Source organism: Geotrypetes seraphini, chromosome 14 (genome assembly GCF_902459505.1).
Source record: "Geotrypetes seraphini chromosome 14, aGeoSer1.1, whole genome shotgun sequence".
Taxonomy (NCBI): Eukaryota; Metazoa; Chordata; class Amphibia; order Gymnophiona; family Dermophiidae; genus Geotrypetes; species Geotrypetes seraphini.
Genome location: NC_047097.1, coordinates 60,124,183 through 60,147,601, shown reverse-complemented (window position 1 = coordinate 60,147,601; position 23,419 = coordinate 60,124,183). Strand labels below are relative to the sequence as shown.

At 44.3% G+C, this 23,419-nt stretch overlaps 1 protein-coding gene across 6 annotated transcripts in view; it reads left to right on the top strand.

Annotated features, from left to right (window-relative positions):
- The window catches only part of LOC117348662 (proto-oncogene Mas-like), an 80,851-nt gene that overhangs the window by 45,994 nt on the left and 11,438 nt on the right, over positions 1–23,419 (top strand). For 2 of the 6 annotated variants that reach the window (XM_033921021.1, XM_033921017.1), the window contains exon 4: positions 2,771–2,830. Coding sequence is in view for 1 of the 6 variants with exons in the window: in XM_033921020.1 (XP_033776911.1) it covers positions 19,594–19,632 (39 nt within the window). In the remaining 5 variants the exon portion in view is untranslated. Of the gene's footprint in view, positions 1–1,996; positions 2,029–2,279; positions 2,319–2,770; positions 2,831–19,553; positions 19,633–23,419 lie in introns of those variants that run through there. The other 4 variants (XM_033921022.1, XM_033921018.1, XM_033921023.1 and 1 more) reach the window with 4 other exon arrangements.

Sequence of the window (23,419 nt, the reverse complement as noted above, 5' to 3'; positions counted from 1 at the left end):
TGGGGTTTGCTGGGTACTTTTAAGCTGGACTCATCCCTTTAGGAGTCGGCATTCTGGGCTTGACGGACCTTGGTCAAACTCAGCATGGCTTTTCTTGTGTTCCCATTTTCTTACATAACACGTTGAACCATTACGGTAGCAACTCATCAAAGGGCGCTAGCCAATTTAACGTGTGCTACGAGCGTTAGCAGGCGCTAACGACTGGCGCAGGCTAAACACTTAAGATGCCCATTTTATTCCTATAGGTGTCTTAGCATTTGGTGTGCGCTAAATTGGATAGCGCCCCTAAATCTCCTTAAACAGTTTTGTTGAACTTCACGGTATCTTTTCTAGTTTTGCTTTTTTTTTTTTTAAAGACAAAGCCTGTATGATTGGGCCTAAATGTATTATGCAATTTGGGTTGCAGAAAGAATCTCCAAGTTTTTGGCATTGGAGGAATCAATTGCGTCGCTTATTTTTATTTGAGAGTTGGGAGTAGAGAGTTGCGCGGGGACAGAAATCCCACCCGTCCCCACCCGTCCCCGCCAAAGTCCCACCCGTCCCCACCCGTCCCCGTGAGGACTCCCACCCGTCCCCACCCGTCCCCGCGAGGAATCCCTCCGTCCCCACCCGTCCCCGCGAGGAATCCCTCCGTCCCCGCCCGTCCCCGCGAGGAATCCCCTACGTCCCCGCCCGTCCCTATAAACTACAGAAATAGTTATTTCATTTAATTATGCTACTGAATTAAAGGCTCTGGTAGAAACCCATTTAAAAATAAGCAAAAAGACTTTATTAATTTGGAAATATTAATTGGGAAGAATACATACTTTGTAAACGGGTTTCTACCAGAGCCTCTAATGTTTATAAATTTTTATCAACACAACTAATATACTACTTTATCCTTAAGCAAAAAAAAAAAAAAAAAGAATTTTTTTCCTACCTTTATTGCCTGGTTTCTGCTTTCTTCATGTTCTCATTCAATTCCTTCCATCCACTGCCTCTCTTCTCTCTGTGTCTTCCATTTGCTCTGTTACTGTGCCTCTCCCTTTCTCCCCCATCCCAAATTGGTCTGGCACCCATCTTTTTCCTTCCACTCCCCCCATAGTCTGGCACCTCTGTCTTCTTCCCTGCCAGGGTCTTCTCCCCATTCCCTCTTCCCCATTTCCTTCCAGTGTCCTTCTCCCCCACCATCTTCCCCATGTCCTGTCAGGCAGCATCCTTCTCCCCCCCTCTGCCTTCCCCATGTCCTTTCAGCGGCCTTCTCCCCCCTCTGTCTTCCCCATGTCCTTTCAGCGGCCTTCTCCCCCCTCTGTCTTCCCCATATCCTTTCAGCAGCCTTCTCCCCCCCCTGTTTTCCCCATTTCCTTCCAGTGGCCTTCTCCACCCCTGTTTTCCCCATGTCCTTTCAGTGGCATTCTCCACCCCTTTGTCTTCCCCAGTGCTTTCAGGGTCCTTCACCCCCCTCTGTCTTCCACATGTGCTTTCAGCATCCTTCCCCCCCTCCTCCCGTTTACCCCATGTCCTTTCAGCGTCCTTCTCCACCCCTTTGTCTTCCCCAGTGCTTTCAGCGGCCTTCTCCCCCCTTAAGCGTCTTTTCTTCTCCATTCCACCTTTCCTCCCTCCCTGCCTCCACCTTTGTGGCGCTTTTGCACCCGACTGACAACAGAATAGGCCCGGTCGGACAAATCTCCCTGTCCTGTAGCCGCGAATCTAAATTACCTTCTTACAGCAGCTGGAGTATTGAAGCTGCTGTAAGAGGTAATTTAGATTCGCGGCTACAGGGCAGGGAGGTTTGTCGGCCGGGCCTGTTGTCGGTCGATCGGGGGACCTGACCAGCTGTGCACATTCTTCGGGGCGGACCGCCCCCTCCCCCCTCTTTCGTTCGCCATTGCCTTCTTCCTACCTGCCCTGCCGCACACAGCCGACCGGAAGTCTTCCTGATGTCAGCGCTGACGTCGGAGGAAGGGAGGGCTTTGCTTAAGCCCTCCCTCCGACGTCAGCGCTGACATCGGGAAGACTTCCGGTCGGCTGTGTGCTGCGACAGTGCAGGTAAGGAGGAGAAGACTACTCTCGCGGCTCGAATGCAGTGCACTGCGATCCAACCCCGCAGGAACCCCGCGACCCTCGGAGGCGTCCCCACGGGATCCCCGCGACCCTAGGGGGCGTCCCCATGGGATCCCCGCGACCCTAGGGGGCGTCCCCACGGGATCCCCGTGACCCAAAGGGGGAACCCGCGGGATCCCCGCGGGTCCCGCGGGATTCCCGTCATCCCCGTTCCCGTGCAGCTCTCTAGTTGGGAGGTTCGGGGTTCGCCTAAAAAAACTCGTCTTTTTATGGAGGTTTGGGATCCTTCTATTCAGAATCTTTCACCAACAATACGAAGTTTGGTTATCAATGATTTATTATGAAAATTAGGTTTACTAATTACATTCTAGTTATTTATTTCAATTCTTTATTTTTGTCTACTTTTATCCAAGGGGAGGGATTTCATTTAGGGGAAGATAGTGGGTAGGGGATAGAATTAAGGGGGGTGTAGATAAGATTGAATTAATTCATATGGAAATTAAATTTGAAAGAATGATTTAAATTTGTATGAAATATTATTGTAATTCTTATTGTATTGAATGTATTTTTGTATTATCCTATTGAACTGATTATTTGATTCTTTCAATAAAAATTGTTATACATAAAGATGTGTTGATTGGAACTGCAAATACCAATTAGGCCTATGTCTTATCACAAACATAGATCAATACAAGGGCCTTATAATATACTCTGTTTTGTTTTCTAGGCATGGATACTTTTGTATAAATGAACCGGAGACGATGTGTGCGAGTGTTTTAGAGACAAGGTAGGTCAAGAACCGTGGAGGTCAGGTGGTGCACAATCCTCTGGGGAGGTGGAACAGGTGACTGCCCGGGATTGGAATTCCAGGAATGAGGCTGCAGAGAAAGGAAAGTGGCTGATTTAAAAAAAAAACAACCACCACATGAGTCACTGACACAGATTCATTATCTTCTGCTAGAAACACCCCTACACTGCCTTGGACTTTAGATTTGGCTCTGCAGGCTGGAACCCAGACCTCTCTTCTCAAACTTTCCTCCAGTTCTGACACTGCTGTCACTCTTTCTTCCCTTCCTTCTCCTACCTACTTCTTTCTCACCTGATCACATGCACAGCAAACAGGGGCTTGTGGGATCTGCTGTAATCCCAGGGTGGAATTCTCACACCGAGCTGCTGACAAGTCTCCAATTCTGATGAATTTGGAACTCGATCCCAAGCACTATCCTCTCCTGATGGTTTTCTGGAATGATCCCTGCTTGCCTCCCTGTATCTACTAGCCCCTTCCCCCCCCCCCCCTTCACCCCGTCTTCTAGTTCGTGATCCACATCAGGTTAATGTGTGAAACAGTCATGGGAAGCACGGGAGGTGAGTTAATGAGGCAGCAAATAAGGTGGAAAATGTGCTCAGAGCCACCTGTTAAAGGGAGAAGTGCAAGGGTGAAGGACCCTGGGCTGGGGGACAGGGGGACGATGACGACAATAGATGTGTATTGCACACATCAAAATAGAGACAGAAACTTGAAAGTTTGAAAGACAGGAGAATAAAAGGAGGCAAGAAAAGGGAGAAAGTGATAGAATTCCGCTGAGAGAGGCAGAGCCAAACAAGGAGCAGTGTTTATAGGGGAAAGGGCTTGGTTTTAGTTACATAAGAGGAAGACTCTCTAATATTGACAGAAGAATCCGACGGGCCGCTGTCATGGCCGTTATTGTAACGATTTCAGAAAGACGATTCATTCTAAAAAAAAAAAAAAAACCGCGCGTGAAAATGAGGTTTGCGGAGTTCCACGAAGGGTTACTAAATTTACATGATGAGTCGCTGGTGATAGCGATCGGCACAGGCACAGAATACACCACGAAAAGAGGCTTAAATGTGCACTTGAGTCGGGAAAAGCAACGCCGTCATCGTCGTCTTCGGGTCTCATCGCATATCTTCTCATCAGGACAGCATGGAAAGCGCGAGGATAACCACAGCCATCCATAATGCCGCCTGCTATTGTAGCACAAAACACACAAGGCTTTTGAATCTTGTAATTTTTTTTTATGTCAAATTTTATCATGAGCCACAGCCAGAAATACGAGACATGCCTATAATACACACGCTCAAGAAGCGTGCTTTTGTTTCCTCCCCCCAAACCCTCCCTCCCCCAATTCATATGAATCTTGTTATGTTTTTGTCTTAATGTCAAATTTTATCATGAGGCACAGCTAGAAACGCATGCCTGAGATGCAATTTTCATAGTACCGGCACCTCTGGTGCAGTCAGTGATTTTTGGTCGCCAAAAGCCAGCACCGCGCTTGGGGAATCAACGACGATGATAAAGTGTTCCTTTGAATATTGATGAGCCCATTTTACTACCATTTTAATATTAATGACCTCGTTGTACTACATTTGTATGGAAGAGTCGGAGTCTGCCAGGAAGCTCGGAAAAGACCGCGGTGAGCTGTTGTGATAATCGGCCACTAAAATACATACACGCTAAACCGGCTGGAACAGGTTTAGTGACCATCGTTAAGGGCACTGTGAGTTTTGGGACTCTTCCTCAGAATCATGTCATTATAGACAGGACAAGTCAGTTTAGCTTTGGTTTTTCTCTCTCATGCACGGACATGGATTTCCGGTTCTGTAAGGATAATTTCGTATCAGTGAAATACTGAGTGACAGGCTTGTGTTGCTAGAGTGCAGTGCTCGCTAGTCAAGTCTGGGTCTCTTGACACAGTGGGGGTAAATTTATAACAAGGTGCCCAAGTCAAAGATGGAAAAAGTATTTTAAGCTGATTTTATTAAAGGCAACATACGCACCCAATTGCCTTCATAAAGTAAGCATCCAGAAAGAGGACATAAGAACAGCCTTACTGGGTCAGACCAATGGTCCATCAAGCCCAGTAGCACATCCTCACGGTGGCCAATCCAGGTCACTAGTACCTGGCCAAAACCCAAAGAGTAGCAACATTCCAGAATCCCAGAGAGTAACATAAAGATTCTAGAACCCCAAAGAGTAGCAACATTCCATGCTACCGATCCAGGGCAAGCAGTGGCTTCCCCCATGTCTGACTCATTAACAGACTACTCCAGGAAATTGTCTAAACCTTTCTTACAACCAGCTACCGCTCTTACCACATCCTCTGGCAACGCGTTCCAGAGCTTAACTATTCTCTGAATGAAGAAAAATTTCCTCCAATTGGTTTTAAAAGTATTTCCCTGTATCTTCATCAAGAGTCCCCTAGTTTTAGTGAAAAATCAATCCACTTGTACCTGTTCTACTTCAATCCTGATGCACAAATTTATGCCAACTCAGAATAAGATATAAAAGAGTACCCTATAAGCTTCATTGTACAGAGGGGAGAGTGTGGTGCAGTGGTTAAAACTACAGCCTCAGCACCCTGGGGTTGTGTGTTCAAATCCACGCTGCTCCTTGTGACCCTGAGCAAGTCACTTAATCCCCCCATTGCCCCAGGTACATTAGATAGATTGTGAGCCCACCGGGGACAGCCAGGGGAAAATGCTTGAGTACCTGAATAAATTCATGTAAACCATTCTGAGCTCTCCCTGGAGAACGGTATAGAAAATAAATAAACATAAAGATTGGAAATAGAGAGCTGCATGAGAATGGGTAGTGAGGAAATCCAGTGGGATTCCCATGGGTATGGAAGAAGTTGCCATGGAAATTCCTGTGGAGATGGAAGAGTTTTAACATAGGATTCCTGCAGGAATATAGTCAAAATCTCTTGTGACTCCAGAATGAGGCTTGGAAAGCAGTGCAAGAGACAACTGATGCACCAGAATGAGGCTTGGAATTCTCAGAGAGGCAGCTAGAACACCAGACAGAGGCTTGGAACACGCATTGATTGAATAGTGAATACCATCCCAAAAACCAAGGGAGGCTGTTGGGGTTTTAAGAAAACAGAGAGCTGGGAACAAGTAAATAATAGCATCGACTCCTGTGGGTAAGGGTGGGGATGGAATGGATCTTAGCAGGTACCGGTGGGTATGGGTTAGATTCCATTGGGGATGGGTGAAATATCTGTCCCTGTGCAACTCTCTAATTGGAACTGAGACATCCATAAGAACATAGAACATAAGAATTGCCATACTGGGACAGACCGAAGGTCCATCAAGCCCAGGATCCTGTTTCCAACAGTGGCCAACCCAGGTCCCAAGTACCTAGCTAGATCCTCTCAAGTAGTAAAACAGATTTTATGCTGTTTATCTTAGGAATAAACAGTGGATTTCCCCAAGCCATTTCAATAATAGCCTATAGCCTTCTCTTTTAGGAAATTATCCAAGCCTTTTTTTTTTTTTTTTAAACTCCGCTAAGCTAACTGATTGTACCACATTCTGTTGTAACAAATTCCAGAGTCAGAATGTACTCAGTTCTGATGGATTTGTTGGCATACAGCTTTTTTTGTAAAATACCACAAAATTCTAAAAAAGATCAGTATCATTAGCCAAGATGTTAGACAAGATTGGTGTCTGTTATGAATTGGTTTCAAATTACTGTATAGCATAAAATGAGTTCAACGGTATTTCATTGCACTGATTAGAAATGCTAGTAACTCATGTAATTAATATACGTGAGAGGCCCTCAGACTCTTGTTTCATCAAGGTATGGCACCTTTTTTTGATGGATCATATATAAAATAGCTTTCATAGGGCCTTCTCTCAAGTACATGTACAAATTAAAGCATGCACCCAGTGCCTCAAAATCTTAAATTAGTGAGAAATTTAATAGTGAAAAATTCAAACACCTCCATCTCTTTAAACAAGCCTCTGCATAATTGAAAATATCAAATCACTTAGGGGTCCTTTTATTAAGGTGCGCTAACTGATTTAGCGTGTGGCCAGAGAGCTTATCCCAGGGCCAGAGAGCTTATCATAAAGATGTAACTGACTCAGAAGCTTTCAGTAGTGGAATACAAGGTTGTTTCCATTGATGACACTGCAAATATTACATAATAAATATTATATAACCAATGACATCCCATTGTGCAGAGAGATTGTTTCCTTGAGTAGCAGAGAGGAAGTTCAAGGGGAATCAGGTAATTTATCTACATATAAATCCCAACTTCCTCCAGCAGGATGGAGATACACAGCCGGGGAATATTTTAACCCCTTGGTATCTGCTTCAGTGTGATGCCTGCTGTCGCTATTTCAACAGCCAGCATACTCACCTCCAGTAGCTCAGTCTCAGGGTCTCCAAGAATCTGACATTGCCGGATATGATGAAAATCTCTTACAGTCCCTAAAAAGAATTACAGTATTAGATCAGAGATCTCAAAGTCCCTCCTTGAGGGCCGCAATCCAGTCGGGTTTTCAGGATTTCCCCAATGAATATGCATTGAAAGCAGTGCATGCACATAAATCTCATGCATATTCATTGGGAAAATCCTGAAAACCCGACTGGATTGCGGCCCTCGAGGAGGGACTTTGAGACCCCTGGTATTAGTGGTTACAATCTCACATCTTCCCAATAGTGTTCGGAAGCAAACCTGAACAAGTTTCAAGTTTTATTCAAGTTTATTCATGTTTTTTTGATTAAACGCTTATCCAGAGGTACAAAGCGTTGTACAAAGAGTAAAAAAATAAAGGACATTAACATTTTAAGAAATTAAATGTACATGATTCATTAAAGGACATACTTGGGCAACTGCTTTATAAGGCCTCTTTATAGGAAAGAGGGGGAGAACTACAATTTTAAAGAAAAAGTGCATAAAAGGAAAATACATAAGGGAGGTGGGAAAAGAAAGATTGCTGGCAAAGATATATGTCAAATTTGGAAACTGCTAAAATTATTAATTTAAGAAACTGCTAAAATTGATAAGTAATATATTTTAGTTAAAGTCATTGTATTTTCAGTTAAAGGCATCTTTAAAAAGAAAGCTCTTTAAACTGCTTTTACATTTCTGCAAATCTCGTTCCATTCTTAGATATAGGGGAAGAGAGTTCCAAGTCATTGCAGTCTAGCACTCTATGATCACAATTCACAAGATAAGCTTTGACTAATCCTTTTCTGGACTCTAAAAGATTCTTTAATTATTATTCAATAGTTTCTTAAAATTTCATATCCCACCACGACAAATAAAGCCCAAAGCATAAGAACATAAGAATTGCCGCTGCTAGGTCAGACCAGTGGTCCATCATAAGAACATAAGAAGATAAGAAGTTGCCCCCGCTGAGTCAGACCAGAGGTCCATCTTGCTCAGCGGTCTGCTCCCGCGGCGGCCCATCAGGCCTAGTGCCTGAACAGTGGTCCCTGATTAATTTTGTAACTTACCTCTAATCCCATCCCTATATTCTACCTCTACTCTTATCTGTACCCCTCAATCCCTTTGTCTTCCAAGTACCTATCCAAAGCTTCTTTGAAACCCTGTAGCGTGCTCCTGTTTATCACATCCTCTGGTAGCGCGTTCCATGTATCCACCACCCTCTGTGTGAAAAAGAACTTCCTGGCGTTTGTTCTAAACTTCTCCCCTTTCAAGTTCTCTGAGTGCCCCCTTGTACTTGTTGATCCCCTTAATTTGAAAAATCTGTCCCTGTCTATTTTTTCTATGCCCTTCATGATCTTGAAGGTTTCTATCATGTCTCCTATCATCGTGCCCAGCAGTCCGCTCACACGGTGGCCCCTAGGTCAATTAATAATATTTTTTAAAAACACATTTGATATAATATAAATAATACAAATAGCAAATAAAACACTCAGATAATACACCACACAAAAAAATCTGACCACAAACTTAGGGCTCCTTTTACGAAGGCGCGTTAGGGCCTTAACGCGCGGATTAGCGCGCGCTAAAATGCCACATGCGCTAGTCGCTACCGCCTCCTCTTGAGCAGGTGGTAGTTTTTCGGGTAGCGTGCGCTAATCCGGTGCATGCGCTAAAAACGCTATCGCACCTTTGTGAAAGGAGCCCATAGTTTCTCATTACATTTTTGTTTCGTTTACCAGTGGATCCTTTAAAAACATGTGGTTATATTTTGGATCGTTGTATACAGGGGAAAATGGAAAGAAAGAACCAAGCCTCGAACTACATCAGTTGACTTTGGACATCTCCATTGCCATCAGTTGAATTTGACATCTCCATTGCCATCAGTTGACTTTGGACATCTTCATTGCCATCAGTTGACTTTGACGTCTCCATTGCTATCAGTTGACTTTGACATCTCCATTGCCATCAGTTGACTTTGGACATCTTCATTGCCATCAGTTGACTTTGACGTCTCCATTGCCATCAGTTGACTTTGACATCTCCAGTGCCTCTCTTCGTTATGTGCTTGGATCGTTGTATACAACATATTCAACTTTAATCATAGCTTCTTATTATAGTGCATTGCTTACTTTAACTATCTTTGCCTATTGGCATTCCCTCTCAGGAGCATTTGCTCTCCCACGCTCTGAAGACCTCTTAGAAACGCTAGATATATTGGTAATTTGGAGACATCATCCTCTATGCCCACAGTGCCCATTTCTGCCTTCCCAGTCTTCATTATATTAAGACCCTTAGGGCTAGATTCACTAACCTTCTATCCGTGTCCAATCCGTGTCCATTTGCATGCAGACCGACAAATTCACTAAAGGCCTGCATGCAAATGGGGGTGATCGTTGGCACGCCCCCCACCAACTGCACGGATCGCTAGAGAGCATCCTTGAGCATGTGAAGACCATCTTCCTTGCCTGTAGATGGTCTGGGCATGCTCTCAGCAGGAAACTTTTTTTTTTTTTTTTGCAAGCCCGTGGTTTTAACCCGCTTTAAGCCAGCGGGTCAAAACTTCAGGTTTGCACTGCGGGGAAGGGCAGGAGAGTGGGGGTGGCAGGAAAGATTGGGGGTGAGAGCAGGAGAGATTTGGGGCGAGAGCAAGAGATTGGGGCTGAAAGCAGGAGATCGGGGCTGAAGGCAGGGCAGTCGGAAGGACCTGAACGACTGGTCCTCAGCAGTCGCGTATTTTGGATCGGTCAGCCTAGTCGGTGTCCCTCTTTTTTTTTTTTTTAGTGAATCACGTCCCTGCCTACTTTGCATGCCATTTCCCCTCATTTGCATGCATGGATCGGAATTGGATTGGTACACAGGTTAGTGAATCGGGTCAGAGGGAAAACGGGTCGCAAAGGGCTCGCGAACCGATCGGTGCACAATCGGTTTGCTTAGTGAATCTAGCCCTTAGAGTGCCACCTACTGCTTGTCCACAACACATCTCAGCAGCCTTACTTAATCGTAGATCTACTTGTTCCAAATCCTCAACGACATCATGTAATTGTCTCAAGTACTAAATCCTAGCTCCTGTTTCTTACAGCAAATGAGCTTAAGAGAGGTGAGAAACACCGTCTGTATGAGTGTACTCTTTATTAAGATCCTCAAAGAGAGCTGATGGCTTAGCAATTATCTGTTCCACTGATCTGCAAATCATTGAACTCTGTCTCCACCCCTTTGTCTTATCCCAAATTCCTTGTTGCTAAACTTCTTGCCTCCTCCCCATTACACTTTTTATTGTCCACCTTCCCTTTCCTCAAACTTGTGGGATACAGGCTTGCAAACGAATTATCGACACTACATTCTGCTTTCCCGACTTGACTGAGGAGGTTGCCATTCTTTTGGCCTAAACAAAATGGAAGATGAAAAGTGCCCGTATGTGGAGAGTGAGGCATCTGGGTGCCCCATCTGTGATGTCAATGTTCATGGTAATGCACCACATAACCCTAGGGTCTCTCATTTCCTGTCTTTCTTAGCCTATCTAAATCATCCCCAATGGATTCTTTTTCCACCCACCAAGATGGTCACACCTTGGTCCTAGTCCTGACACCTGCGAAGTCCTCTCTCTCCACTTCTCATCATCTTCATCTGCTCCTCCATTCTCTGGACAGACCACCTCGCCATATTTTTCAAGCTTTCTCTTCCTCTTTCCCCGAGGAACCCTACCGCTTCTGGCTATTGGTCAAGATCAACCTGACACATTGACCTTAAATAACTTTCCCCTTTTTTATTCTCATTTCCTGACTCATTTTTATGACCAGGTTCAATGATGGCATTCTTCCTTATCAGCTGCCTTTGATTCTATTGCCTCCCCTCCCCCCTTAAATTCTGTTCACCTCCCTTCTCAAAAGCCCTGGTATTGTAGTGGCTTCCGATTGCTTAGGGTTAACATATGGCTCCAGAAAAAGGAGGACGGATTAAGACATCCAGGTTTTACTTCTACTGAAAGCAATGGAAGTAAAACCCGGATGTCTCAGTTCATCCTCCCTTTTCTGAAGCCATATGATAACCCTACGTTTGCATAAATGTTAGACACGAAAGGTTGAGCTTCTTTGGAAAGAATCAAAATCCATCACAGACTTAGAACTGTATAAATTTTATTTTTGTATGTTTTTAATTATTTTATGAATGTTGCTATTTGTAAGCCGCCTAGTACCGGTAATAGGCAGTTGAGAAATTTGTTAAATAAATAACTCTGTCAAGCCTGTCAAAAGAACTATAACCATAATCTGAAGATAGCAAAGGCTTTATGTTTCACAACTCGGATTACCTGTACTCCCAACCTCCCTAGGGAATTATATACCATTTTTTTGCTCTTTGACAACTGCTCCACACCCACTTGATATTCTAGCCTAACCCTCTGTAGAGGATTTAGCATGATTGTTTAATGCTAAAATAGTAACCCTTGAAGAATCTGTACCAAATGCTAATCCTCATTTTATCCCTCCCAGGACTGCCAGATAACCATTTTCCCCCATCAACAATTTCAAGGATCTCATCCTGGACTACTTTCCAGTAACAGTCTTTATTTTATTCCTCCAAGTTCATAGCACAAATGAAACCCTCTTTCCGTGCTTTAGATCCTCTTCCTTCTTCTTGGCGGAAAGACCCACCTCTTGAACTGTTCCCGACTGCACTCTCCATAATAAATCTTAACCTTCATTCTAGACTCATCTTTCGTCTTTTGAAAAAAAAAAAAAATATATATATATATATTGGTCTCCACCCTAGAAAATCTGGTTCTAGATCTCTCTGTAGTACTGAAACAGTCCCCACTGCTGTTTTGAATTAAATACATTCACACTTAGACAAAGGCCTTTGTGCACTTGCAATTTTTCTTGATCTAGTACAGGGATCTCAAAGTCCTTCCTTGAGGGCCGCAATCCAGTCGGGTTTTCAGGATTTCCCCAATGAATATGCATGAGATCTATGTGCATGCACTGCTTTCAATGCATATTCATTGGGGAAATCTTGAAAACCCGACTGGATTGCGGCTCTTAAGAAGGGACTTTGAGATCCCTGATCTCGTATTAGCAGCAGTTGACCTCATCGATTACTCCCTGCTTTTGACTTCCATCAAATTTCAAGTTTAATAAGTATTTGATTAATCGCCTATCTTGTATGATTTACAATAAAATAGTAATACATGTAAAAAAAAATGACAAAGACATCCACCTAAGGCAGGGGTAGGGAACTCCGGTCCTCGAGAGCTGTATTCCAGTCGGGTTTTCAGGATTTCCCCAATGAATATGCATTGAAAGTAGTGCATGCAAATAGATCTCATGCATATTCATTGGGGAAATCCTGAAAACCCGACTGGAATATGGCTCTCGAGGACTGGAGTTCCCTACCCCTGACCTAAGGCCTAACCAGAACAGTCCTACAATGCTTTTCCTCGTTTTTATTTGATCATTCAAACAAGGTAGTAACTCCTTCCTCTTCTTAACCTTGGACGTGCCATGTGGCATACCTCAAGGGTCTATCATCTCTCCTCTTTAATCTCTTCCTCAGCCCTTTAGTCACAATCATCCAAAAAGAGTTCCATATCAACTTACATCCATGCTGATGATATCCTAATTCTTTACTGCACTGATCTAGATGCTCCATCCATTGCTCCTGTACAGATTTGTCTCAGTTGTCCACTGGTTTATTATCCACTACCTTATCTTAAATGCTGATAAGAAAATTGCATGCTGGATTACTGGTTGTCCCAATTGAACAACTCCGTCTTAATCTTATGGGTACTTCAATGATCCCTGAAGATACCTTTTGCTATCTAGGGGTTGTGCTGGACTCACAAAACTCCTTTGCTCCTTAAATCTCATCTGTATTAATATCAAGATTCTTTATTTTGAGACAACTTTGTTCTGTCAAGGCAATTCTTCAATCACAATTCTCTCCATGCTCTCCTTCTGTCTCTTCTTGTCACCAAACTCAACTACTGTACTATCTATATACTGGCTCCTCTCGATCCACATTAAAGAAATTACAAACTGTTCAAAATATTGCCATTCACCTTCTCTGTCATGCCAATAGAACTGATCGAGCCTAACCCATGTGGAAGGATCATCACCGATGAGGTTGGCTCTTATTGGTGGAATTAGGCATTATGACATCACAATATCACCTCTGGGTACCAGAGACTGAAATGCTTCACACTAAGGGGGTATATTATCAAGGTAGGCTACTGTTAAGATGGGTTATTTTACCAATAACTAGGGCTATTTTAGCAAAGATCCCATTTTATGCAATGAGAACTAGTTATTAATAGCTGGGATTAACAGTAGAATGATTGCTTTATGGTGGCCTACCTTGATAACGTCCTCCCTTAATTAAAGAAAAGAAATGTCTTTGGGATCTTGCCAGGTACTTTTGTGACATGGGTTGGCCACTGTTGGAAATGGGATACTGGGCTTGATGTGCCTTCGGTCTGGCCCAGTTTGGCAACTCTCTTATGCTACCAGTACCTTCCTGGATCCAGTATAAAATTCTCTTGCTGACTTCTAAGGCTTTTCAATATGTAAACACCTCCATATCTTAGCACTCTTACAATAACATACATCCCATCTTGCACGCTTTGCTCTCTAAACAATCATCGGATGGTCCTTCCAGGTCCAAGACAGGCCCAACATGAATATATACGATTTTTTAAATTTGGATTTATATCCCATCCTCCCAGAAGAGCTCAGAAGGGGTCACAAGATATAAGATATAACAAAGTTGCCGGTTTGGGGTGTAAGGTGGCAGTTTGAAGGCCATATAGGTTGGTACCATGACGTGGAAGACTTTGGAGGCTATTACCAGGCCCTTGAATACGCATTGTTCGTTGCTAGGGAGCCAGTGCTGGAGTATTGCACATTTATCCTTCCTGCTCTCTTCCTTAGGAATGCCTTGCCTCTTGAAATTCAGAGCGAATCATCATTTATGCATTTGAAATCTGTCATCAAAATCTGGCTATACCGACAAGCTATTTGTGCACAGGAGACTAGGGCCCTCTTTTACTAAGGCGCACTAATCGATGTAGCGTGCGCTAAACGCTAACACGTGCATGTTAGTCTATGGACGAGTTGGCATTTAGCGCGTGCCAATAGGTTAGCGCCCCTTAGTAAAAGAGGGGGGAAGCTCTAGTGAGTGACTGCCATGCTTTTCCTCCCCCCTATCTCCTCTGTCTGCTGCCCTCCCTCCTTTCCCAACTTCCCTTGAAAAACTTAGTGGCTTGACTCTTCCTTTGTAGGCCTGTTCTTACCTTTCTCATTTTATTCCAGTTCCTTCCCAACTGGCTTCTGGTCTGTAAACTCCTTTGCTCTGTGCAGCAACAAATATGTAATGTAATGTAATTTATTTCTTATATACCGCTCCATCCGTTAGGTTCTAAGCGGTTTACAGAAAATATACATTAAGATTAGAAATAAGAAAGGTACTTGAAAAATTCCCTTACTGTCCCGAAGGCTCACAATCTAACTAAAGTACCTGGAGGGTAATAGAGAAGTGAAAAGTAGAGTTAGAGGAAAAATAAAAATAAAATAAACATTTTAACAAGACAGCATTGATCTAAATACTTTGGAAGGTAGAAGAGAGGAGAGAAAGGAATAGAAGCAGAAGGGGGAGCCGTTGAACAGTAGAATTCTGGAGAAATTTAAATGATAGAAATAGAACAAAACAAAGACAAAAGGCAAAACAATAGATAAGATTAAAGATAAATCATAAGCTGGAAAGAAAAATAAAATAAAACTTTGTCTTCAATCCACGGTTTCAGCGTCAGTGATGAAGTGGAGCAAGTAAGTTTAGGAGGAGCGATTGACGTTTCCAGAAAGGGCTTCTTCAGGGAAGAGACTTGGCAGACAGTCCCAGGATGCCTATGTCTCCTCCCCTGCGATGTTCTCCCATCCATGCATTCCCTCCCAGACACACTGCCCGTGCCCCAGCCGCTCCAAGGAGGCTGCCCCAGATGAGGCCCACGGTGAATGCAGGATTCTCTCCTCTGCGGGAAAGCCGCCCGGAGCCGACAGTCGATCTTCTTAGCGGATTGCATGGGGGGAAGAGTTCACACTCTTGGTAGGATCGGGTCTGTGTGCTCTCGGTGGTTGTGGCTGGTCTCGTTGCTGCTTAGGTGTAAAAGCAGTTGATCTCCACTGCTGCTGATATTTAAAAGCAGGCAGATTGATCTCTCCAATGGACTGCAGGGAGAGGAGTTCACACTCCTGGCAGGATCGGGTCTGATTACAAAATAAAGAATTAAAAAGAGTGACCACTAGCCCACTCCTCAGGCTTGCTTCCTGCTTTGGTAAGAATACCCTGAATATCTGAAGCTGCCACAGAGCCAGGCACCCCCTTTTCCTAGGGTTACCAGACATCTGCACATGTCTGAGGGCCGGCTTTTTAAAACCTGAAAATCGTGTCGGGCATGAGGGTATCCGTGCATGTGCGGATGCCCTCCTGCCTGACAAGAGGAAGCAGCAGGGCGTGGGGCGTGGGACTGGGGCAAAGATGTGTGGCCCACCCAGTCTATCCATCCGCAGCAACCACTATCTTCTCCTCTCCCTAAGAGATCCCACTCAGTGACGTAGTAAGGGGGGAGGAGCGGTCTGCCCTGGGCGCCATCTTGGCGAGGGTGCAGACACCCATCCTCTTCTCCGCCCCCCACTGCCGTGCGTGAATGCCGCTTCCCTTCCCCCATACCTCTGTAACATTCCTGGTGTGAGCAGCAACCCCCAACCTGCTGTCGCACCGGCATTGGTTCTTCCTCTGATGTCACTTCCTGGACCCACGCCTAGGAAGTGACATCAGAAGAAGAGCTGACAGTGGCGTGACAGCAGGTTGGGGGTTTCTGCTTGCACCAAGAATGTTACAGAGGTACCGGGGAAGGGAAGCGGTGTGGCGGGAAGGAGTGTGTGGAGGTGGGGGGGGGCACAGAAGAGTGTGGGGGAGATATTCCACCACCCTGGGCGCCTCTCACTGTCACTACGCCACTGATCCCACTTGCCTATCCCATGCTTTCCTGAATTTAGACACAGTCTTTGTCTCCACCACCTCTACCGGGAGGCTTAGGGGTAACAGATGTCTGGATTTCCCCGGACATGTCCGGGGCTCCAGACGGCTTTTCAAAACCAAGTACTTTGTCCGGGTTTTGAAAAGCTTTCTTTCGTGCAGGAGATGCGCAGATGTGCTGCCCGACGAGAACAGGCAGCGGAGGGCTGGATTGGAGGTGGGATCAGGGCATGACGGGGCGGAACCGGGGTGTGATGGGGAGGGGATGGGTGGGACTGGGCGGGCCTCGGGACAGGTCTAGGGGTCCGTATTTTCCAGATGGAAAAATCTGGTAACCCTAAGGAGGCTACCACCCTTTCTGTAAAAAAGTATTTCCTTACATTACTCCTGAGCCTGTCACCTCTGAACTTCAACCTATGCCCTTTCATTCCAGAGCTTCCTTTCAAATGTGCATTTATGCCACTTAGGTATTTAAACATCTCTTTGAATCATTATATGAACTTATTATATGTTGTGCGTTCTCGTATAATTTAAACACCTCTATCATATCTCCCCTCTCTCGTCTTTCCTCCAAAGTATACATATTGAGATCTTTAAGTCTGTCCCTGTACACCTTACGATGAAGACAATATTAGTGGCTCCTTCAGTGAGGCCTCTGTTTGCCAGCTGTACCGCATTTGTTGGGTAAGGCTGAAGAGGGCAGGGCCCCACTGAGGGTTGTGTGAGCATACAGTGCAAGGGAGATAGGGAAGCCATAGCTGCTTCTCATCCCTTATCTCCTCTCCTTGGCTACACTGCAGTGGGCGGAGTGGGGTTTGGATATGATTCTGGCTTGGTACTGGCTGATCACAGGGCAATCTATCCCAAGCTTCAATTCCGTTTTTCTAAAAGTGTATATTAAAGAGCAAGTACTGCAAAAATTGTTTTTTAACTGCAGCCACCACCTTGGGTAAATCTCTTCATAAAGGTAGCTAATAAATCCCAATAAATAGATATATAAACCAACCTGTATTAAACCAATGAGTCTTATCAGCTGTTCTTATAATGAAACCTTTGGTCTGATTTGTATGTAGCAACACTGCCACCTTGTGGTGGTCAATACATACAGGAACAATTTCAGAGGAGGTTACTGTACCTGCTGCTTCATAGCCTATCCCGTTTGCTCATCCACACCAGCAAGAGGTTTTCAACCCAGTCCTTGGGGCACATCCAGCCAGTCAGGGATCCTCTGGGCTTGTCCCATGTTTCCTCATCTTCACCACCACACTTTCTATGAAGACATAGTTCCTTAGATTCTGAATCTGTCCCCTTTCACCTTCAACCTATAACCCTTTCACCAGAGGGTAGAGTAGCACTATTGGTTGGAACAGTGGTGTGAGAATGAGGGAAGCCCTGTTAAAATCCCAACATCAAAGCTGTTTCCCGTTCATTATCTTTTCTTCTTGGCTGCATTACAGTTGCACAGGCTGGTTTCTGGTCCTCTTGAGCAGGTGGTAGTTTCTCGGCTAGTGCTCGCTAATCCAGTACGTGCGCTAAAAACGCTAGCGCACCTTCGTAAAAGGAGCCCTTAGTTTAAAATGGCAAAATTATCAATGCCTTATGCCAGGGGTGTCCAATGTCGGTCCTCGAGGGCCGCAATCCAGTTGGGTTTTCAGGATTTCCCCAATGAATATGCATGAGCTCTCATGGGATTGGAAGGAGAGTAGATTAAAAAGAGCAAGGAGGACATCTAAGGATGGCAAACCCAGAGTCTGAAAGGACAAGAGTTGAAAGCCACTTTTTGAGGAGTACCACAAAGATCCCCATTGTCTCCCTCCCTATTTAACCTATATCCGAGTGCCCTAGGAAGGCCCTTCTGCCATCCACACATTAAAACTTTTTCCTATGCAGATGACATTTTCCTTCTTTTTTTTTTTTAGCCAAGGCCTCTATTGAAGACATATTACATCATCTAGCAAAGATCATAGAGGACCTGACTACGTGGATGCAGAAAAACTTCCTCAAACTCAAGAAACTGAAGGCTAAAGTACTCTGATTTGGCAATCTTGACCACCCTTCCCCTTTTGAATCAGACCCTAGTTCGCAGAACAAAAAAAAAATTCAAGGCTACCTTTGCGTTTCAAGGTCCCAAAACTTGAAACCATCTCCCACTACATCTACGAGAAGCTTCTTCTTACTATCACTTTAGGAAAATGCTGAAAACACATCTCTTCGCTCTGCAATCTAATGACCAATGATCAATTACCATGTAGACGCTCCACTGTAACCACCATGACTGGTACTAATCTTACTGTAGGCCACACTGGATCCTAACTCTCTGTAATCAAGTGGAGAAGGCTTCATCTAAGGCAAGGCAGATATTGGGTTGTATCAATAGAAGTTTCGTCAGCCGAAAGCCTGAAGTCATAATGCCGTTGTACAAGGCCATGGTGAGACCTCATCTGGAGTACTGTGTGCAATTCTGGAGGCCACATTACAGTAAAGATGTGCGCACAATTGAATCGGTTCAGCGGACGGCCACCAGGATGATCTCGGGGCTCAAGGGTCTCTCGTACGAAGAGAGACTGAACAAATTGCAGCTCTACACTCTCGAGGAACGTAGGGAGAGGGGAGACATAATCGAAACATTTAAGTACCTCACGGGACGTGTCGAAGTGGAAGATGATATTTTCTTTCTCAAGAGACCCTCGGCCACAAGAAGGCACCCGCTCAAACTCAGGGGCGGAAAATTTCATGGCGACACCAGAAAGTATTTCTTCACAGAGAGAGCGGTTGATCATTGGAACAAGCTTCCAGTGCAGGTGATCGAGGCAGACAGCCTGCCAGACTTTAAGAATAAATGGGATACCCAAGTGGGATCCCTACGAGGGTCAAGATAAGAAAATTGGGTCATTAGGGCATAGACAGGGGGTGGGTAAGCAGAGTGGGCAGACTTGATGGGCTGTAGCCCTTTTCTGCTGTCATCTTCTATGTTTTCTATGTTTCTATGTAATCGTATGACCTTTGACCAATTGTAACCACAAATTCTACCATAACTGCTATGTCTGTTACAAATCTTATTGTAAGCTGCATTGAATTGTGGGATATAAGAAATTGTATGGTATATAAAATAAGAGTGAGATGAGGGTTTTTTAAGGGTTGTGTGGAGTGAAGCCCTCAGAGTTGTGGCTTTGCTTTGTGATGCTTGTTTTGTTTGTATTGTTCTTTTTTGTTGTAGAATTTCTTCTTCCAATAAAAATCGTTTGAACATAAAATAAGAGTGAAGGAAAAATAAATGGCATGATACATACATTGAGACTCCAGGAAGGAAAACCCCAGGATCATGGAATCCAGGAAACAAACCCTAGTAAATATTCCTATGGTAGGCGAGGCAGCAGCCAAATTACTCATCCATTTCAGGCCATCTAATCAAGTCCAACAAAACTCAATTGTGGGTCAAAGAAAATTTTAAGAACCATTTATAAGGGTATCTAAATATTTCTTCTGTAAATGTACATAGCAAAATATACAGGACAAGTGGGTGTACATTTTGCAATCTACGTACTTCATGACTCTACTTACGCTCTGCCCAATCTTTATCCCTGACCAAGCTTACGAGGGACCGCTGAAAAAGTTCTCAGCCCAACCAACAAAGTTGGGGGCAGTCTCCATCGAGGGCTAAACACTTAATCCAGTAATTTTCCACTTTTCTCATGCCGTCCGAAAAATATGGAACGAAGAAAAGTGGAAAATCACTGGACTAAGTGTTCAGCCCTCGATGGAGACTGCGCCAACTTTTCAGAGTCCCCTCGTGTACATGGGCCTTCTCGTCACTGCATGAACTTTTATGTGTGAAACCCATAGGATAATTTTAGAATAAGCCTTTAACTCCTAGTTTCCTATCATAGCCCTTTATTTGGCATTGTTGCTCAGAAGCAACATGTATCTTCTATGGCTCTTAAGGGAGATCTGCATCTCCAAATGCCCGTTACTTGGCGCTGTTGCTCTCGTTTCACCATCTGCCGTTTTGCCATCCTGGATGAAGTGGTAGAGACAGAGACTGTGTCTGAATTCAAGAAGGCGTGGGATAGGCACATGGGAGATAATAGGTAATGCGGATGGGTAGACTTTATGGGCCATTTGGCCTTTATCTGCCAACATGTTTCTGTAACCATTAAGCTCTATGCATTAACCATTGATCTCATAATGCAAGTGTTAAGAGTCTTAGCCTATAACAATAATGGTCTATGACATCACAATGCAGATGTAAAGAGCCTCAGCCTATAGGGAGAGGAGGAGATAGTGGATGTTGTGGATGGGGAGACTGGATGGATCATTTGGCCTTTAACTGCCATCATGTTTCTATGTTTCTAAAACTAAAACCATAAAGTTCTATGACATCACAATGCAGGTGTAAAGAGCCTTAGCCTACAGGAAGAGGAAATGCAAATGCCTTAGCCAATAGGGAGAGGAGGAGATAGTGGATGCTGTGGATGGGCCATTTGGTCTTTATCTGCCATCATGTTTCTATGTTACTAAAGTTCTGTGACATCACAATGCAGGTGCAAAGAGCCTTAGCCTATAGGAAGAGGAGATGCAAATGTTAAGAGCCTTAGCCAATAGGGAGAGGAGGAGATAGTGGATGCTGTGGATGGGCCATTTGGCCTTTATCTGCCATCATGTTTCTATGAGTTGATGGTTAAAACCAGTGATTGCCATGAGAGTGTGCATAGTTGAAAAATGCACTTGGAGGCTAGTCTGACGCAGGTCTAAAGCATTAGTTTTCTCCAAAGATGTCAGTTGCAGGGCAACCATTTTCTCTCTAACTTTAAAACACAAATGGCAACTGAGAGAGAGGATAATAATTAAGTGACTCAGAGAAATTGGACTTTGGATCCTTTAAATGCAGATAAATGGTACCAAATTTCTGATGTGAGGAAAAAAAAAAAGCCAGTAGAGAGACTTGAAACAACCATTGAATGAAGGTAGGAAACACGGGAATCACAAATTAGTAATAGAAATTAAGCGAATCAGTTGGTGATGAAGAAATTATCTTTGTAATCTCTGAATGACTTGGAATCTGAAATTGAGTATAAGAGCTACAAGAATTAATATCCATTAGGCAAGTTGTATTATAACAAGTGCAGTGGTACCTTGGTTTGCGAGCATAATTCGTTCCAGAAACCAATGCTCGTCATCCAAAGCGCTCGTATAGCAAAGCGAATTTCCCCAAAGGAAATAATGGACGATTCGTTCCACAACCCCAAAACTTTCATCCAAAATATACTGTGCATACGTGTATTGCAAGACCTCGCTCGTTTAGAACAGTCGCTGCACTCCCGCAGCCAATTGAGATGAGGTGGGAACTCAGGGAATTGGACTTGGAGCCAAATGGGATGGAATTGGGCTCTGGCGGAATGAGTAGGGGGTTCGAGGATTGCGCAACAGTAAAGGCAAGGCTGGGATGTATCGGGCGCGGGTACATTGTGTGTGTACGCGGTGCGTGCTTGTATTATGCTTAATTGCTGCGTTCAGATGCGCTCAGCGATGCGCATATGTTGTGCGCACCGCGATGACGTGGCACGCGTCGAAGCGCTCGTATTGCAAGACAATGCTCGTCGATCAAGTTAAAATTTTAATCAAACGTTTTGCTCGTCTTGCAAAACACTCGCAAACCACGTTACTCGCAACCCAGGGTTTGACTGTATTTACATACATTATAAAACACTTTCATTATGTCTAAACTTGATTATTGTAATATTGTTTACGCTGGTATCTCTTCATTTAACATAAGACGACTTCAGAATAGGGCGATTAAACTTTTAGGACATAAACGCAAAAATGATCATGTTACTCCTAGGAACATAAGACAAGCCACACTGGGGCAGATTGAGGGTCCATCAAGCCCAGGATCCTGTTTCCGACAGTGGCCAACCCAGGTCTCAAGAAGTAAAAGAGCGCGCGGGTTTTGGCTGCGGGCGGCGATTGATCCGACACTCACAGAAGCCTTGAGCGTTGGAGCAGCTGCCGGCACTGGGGCCCTCGCTGTGCAACAGCAAAGGAGGGGGTAAGTATCTTAATGAAAAATCCGGCCCGCGACTTAGCCTGTCTTTTAGATTTCGGCCCCTTATGTGATTTGAGTTTGCTTTATTGTGTCAGGGTTGTGCATTCAAGTTACCCTCTGTCTATCATATTCTAATCTAATCTAATCCTTAGGTTTGTATACCGCATCATCTCCATGTTCGTAGAGCTCGACGTGGTTTACAGTAGGAGAAATAGGAAGGAACTACAACAGAGGGTTAGAGGTAGAAGTGTGAAGAAAATTTAGAGGACTTGGGATGCCAAGATATAAGAGTTTCCTTGATTCCTAAGTTGGAGGGAGACTTACATTTTTTGAGAAAAGCTAGGTTTTCAGATGTTTGCGGAAAACTTGGAGAGAGCTCAAGTTCCGAAGAGGGGAGGTAAAGTTGTTCCAGAGCTCAGTGATTTTGAAGTGGAGGGAGGTCCCTAGCTTTCCTGTGTGGGAAATGCCTTTTAGCGAGGGGAAGGATAGTTTTAATTTGTGGGAGGATCTGGTGGTATTAGGGTTTGAGGAATTCCAAGAAAGAGGGATAAAGGGAGGGAGGATACCATATAGGATTTTGAAAGTTAAACAGGCGCATTTATAGTGGACCCTGGCGATTGTCGGAAGCCAGTGGAGCTTGGCCAGGAGCGGGGAGACGTGGTCAAATTTACTTTTAGCGAAGATGAGCTTGGCCGCGGCATTCTGAATCCGTTGGAGTCTGTGGAGGTTTTTCTTAGTTAGGCTTAAGTAGATAGAGTTGCAATAGTCCAATCCATATTCATATGATTTGTTAGATTCTGCATTGAGATACAGATTCTAGTGTCCCTCCAGTAAAGGCTGAGGTGGAGGTATCCTAAAACTGTCAGATCACTTTCCTCTTTCTCACCCAGTTTCAACATTTTGGCTTCCTGCAGATGGTCAGGATATGTTGATTACTTAACAAGCTCCTAGTGAACTGTGACACTTGCCCAATATACTTTTCTGGGGGCAGAGTGCAAGCTTTTTAACATAGCAAATCTTAGCTGATATAGCAGAGCAATATTCTTCATGTCTATATTTCATTATATATATTTTCAATGGGGGGGAGGGGGTATGGGGGTGTCCA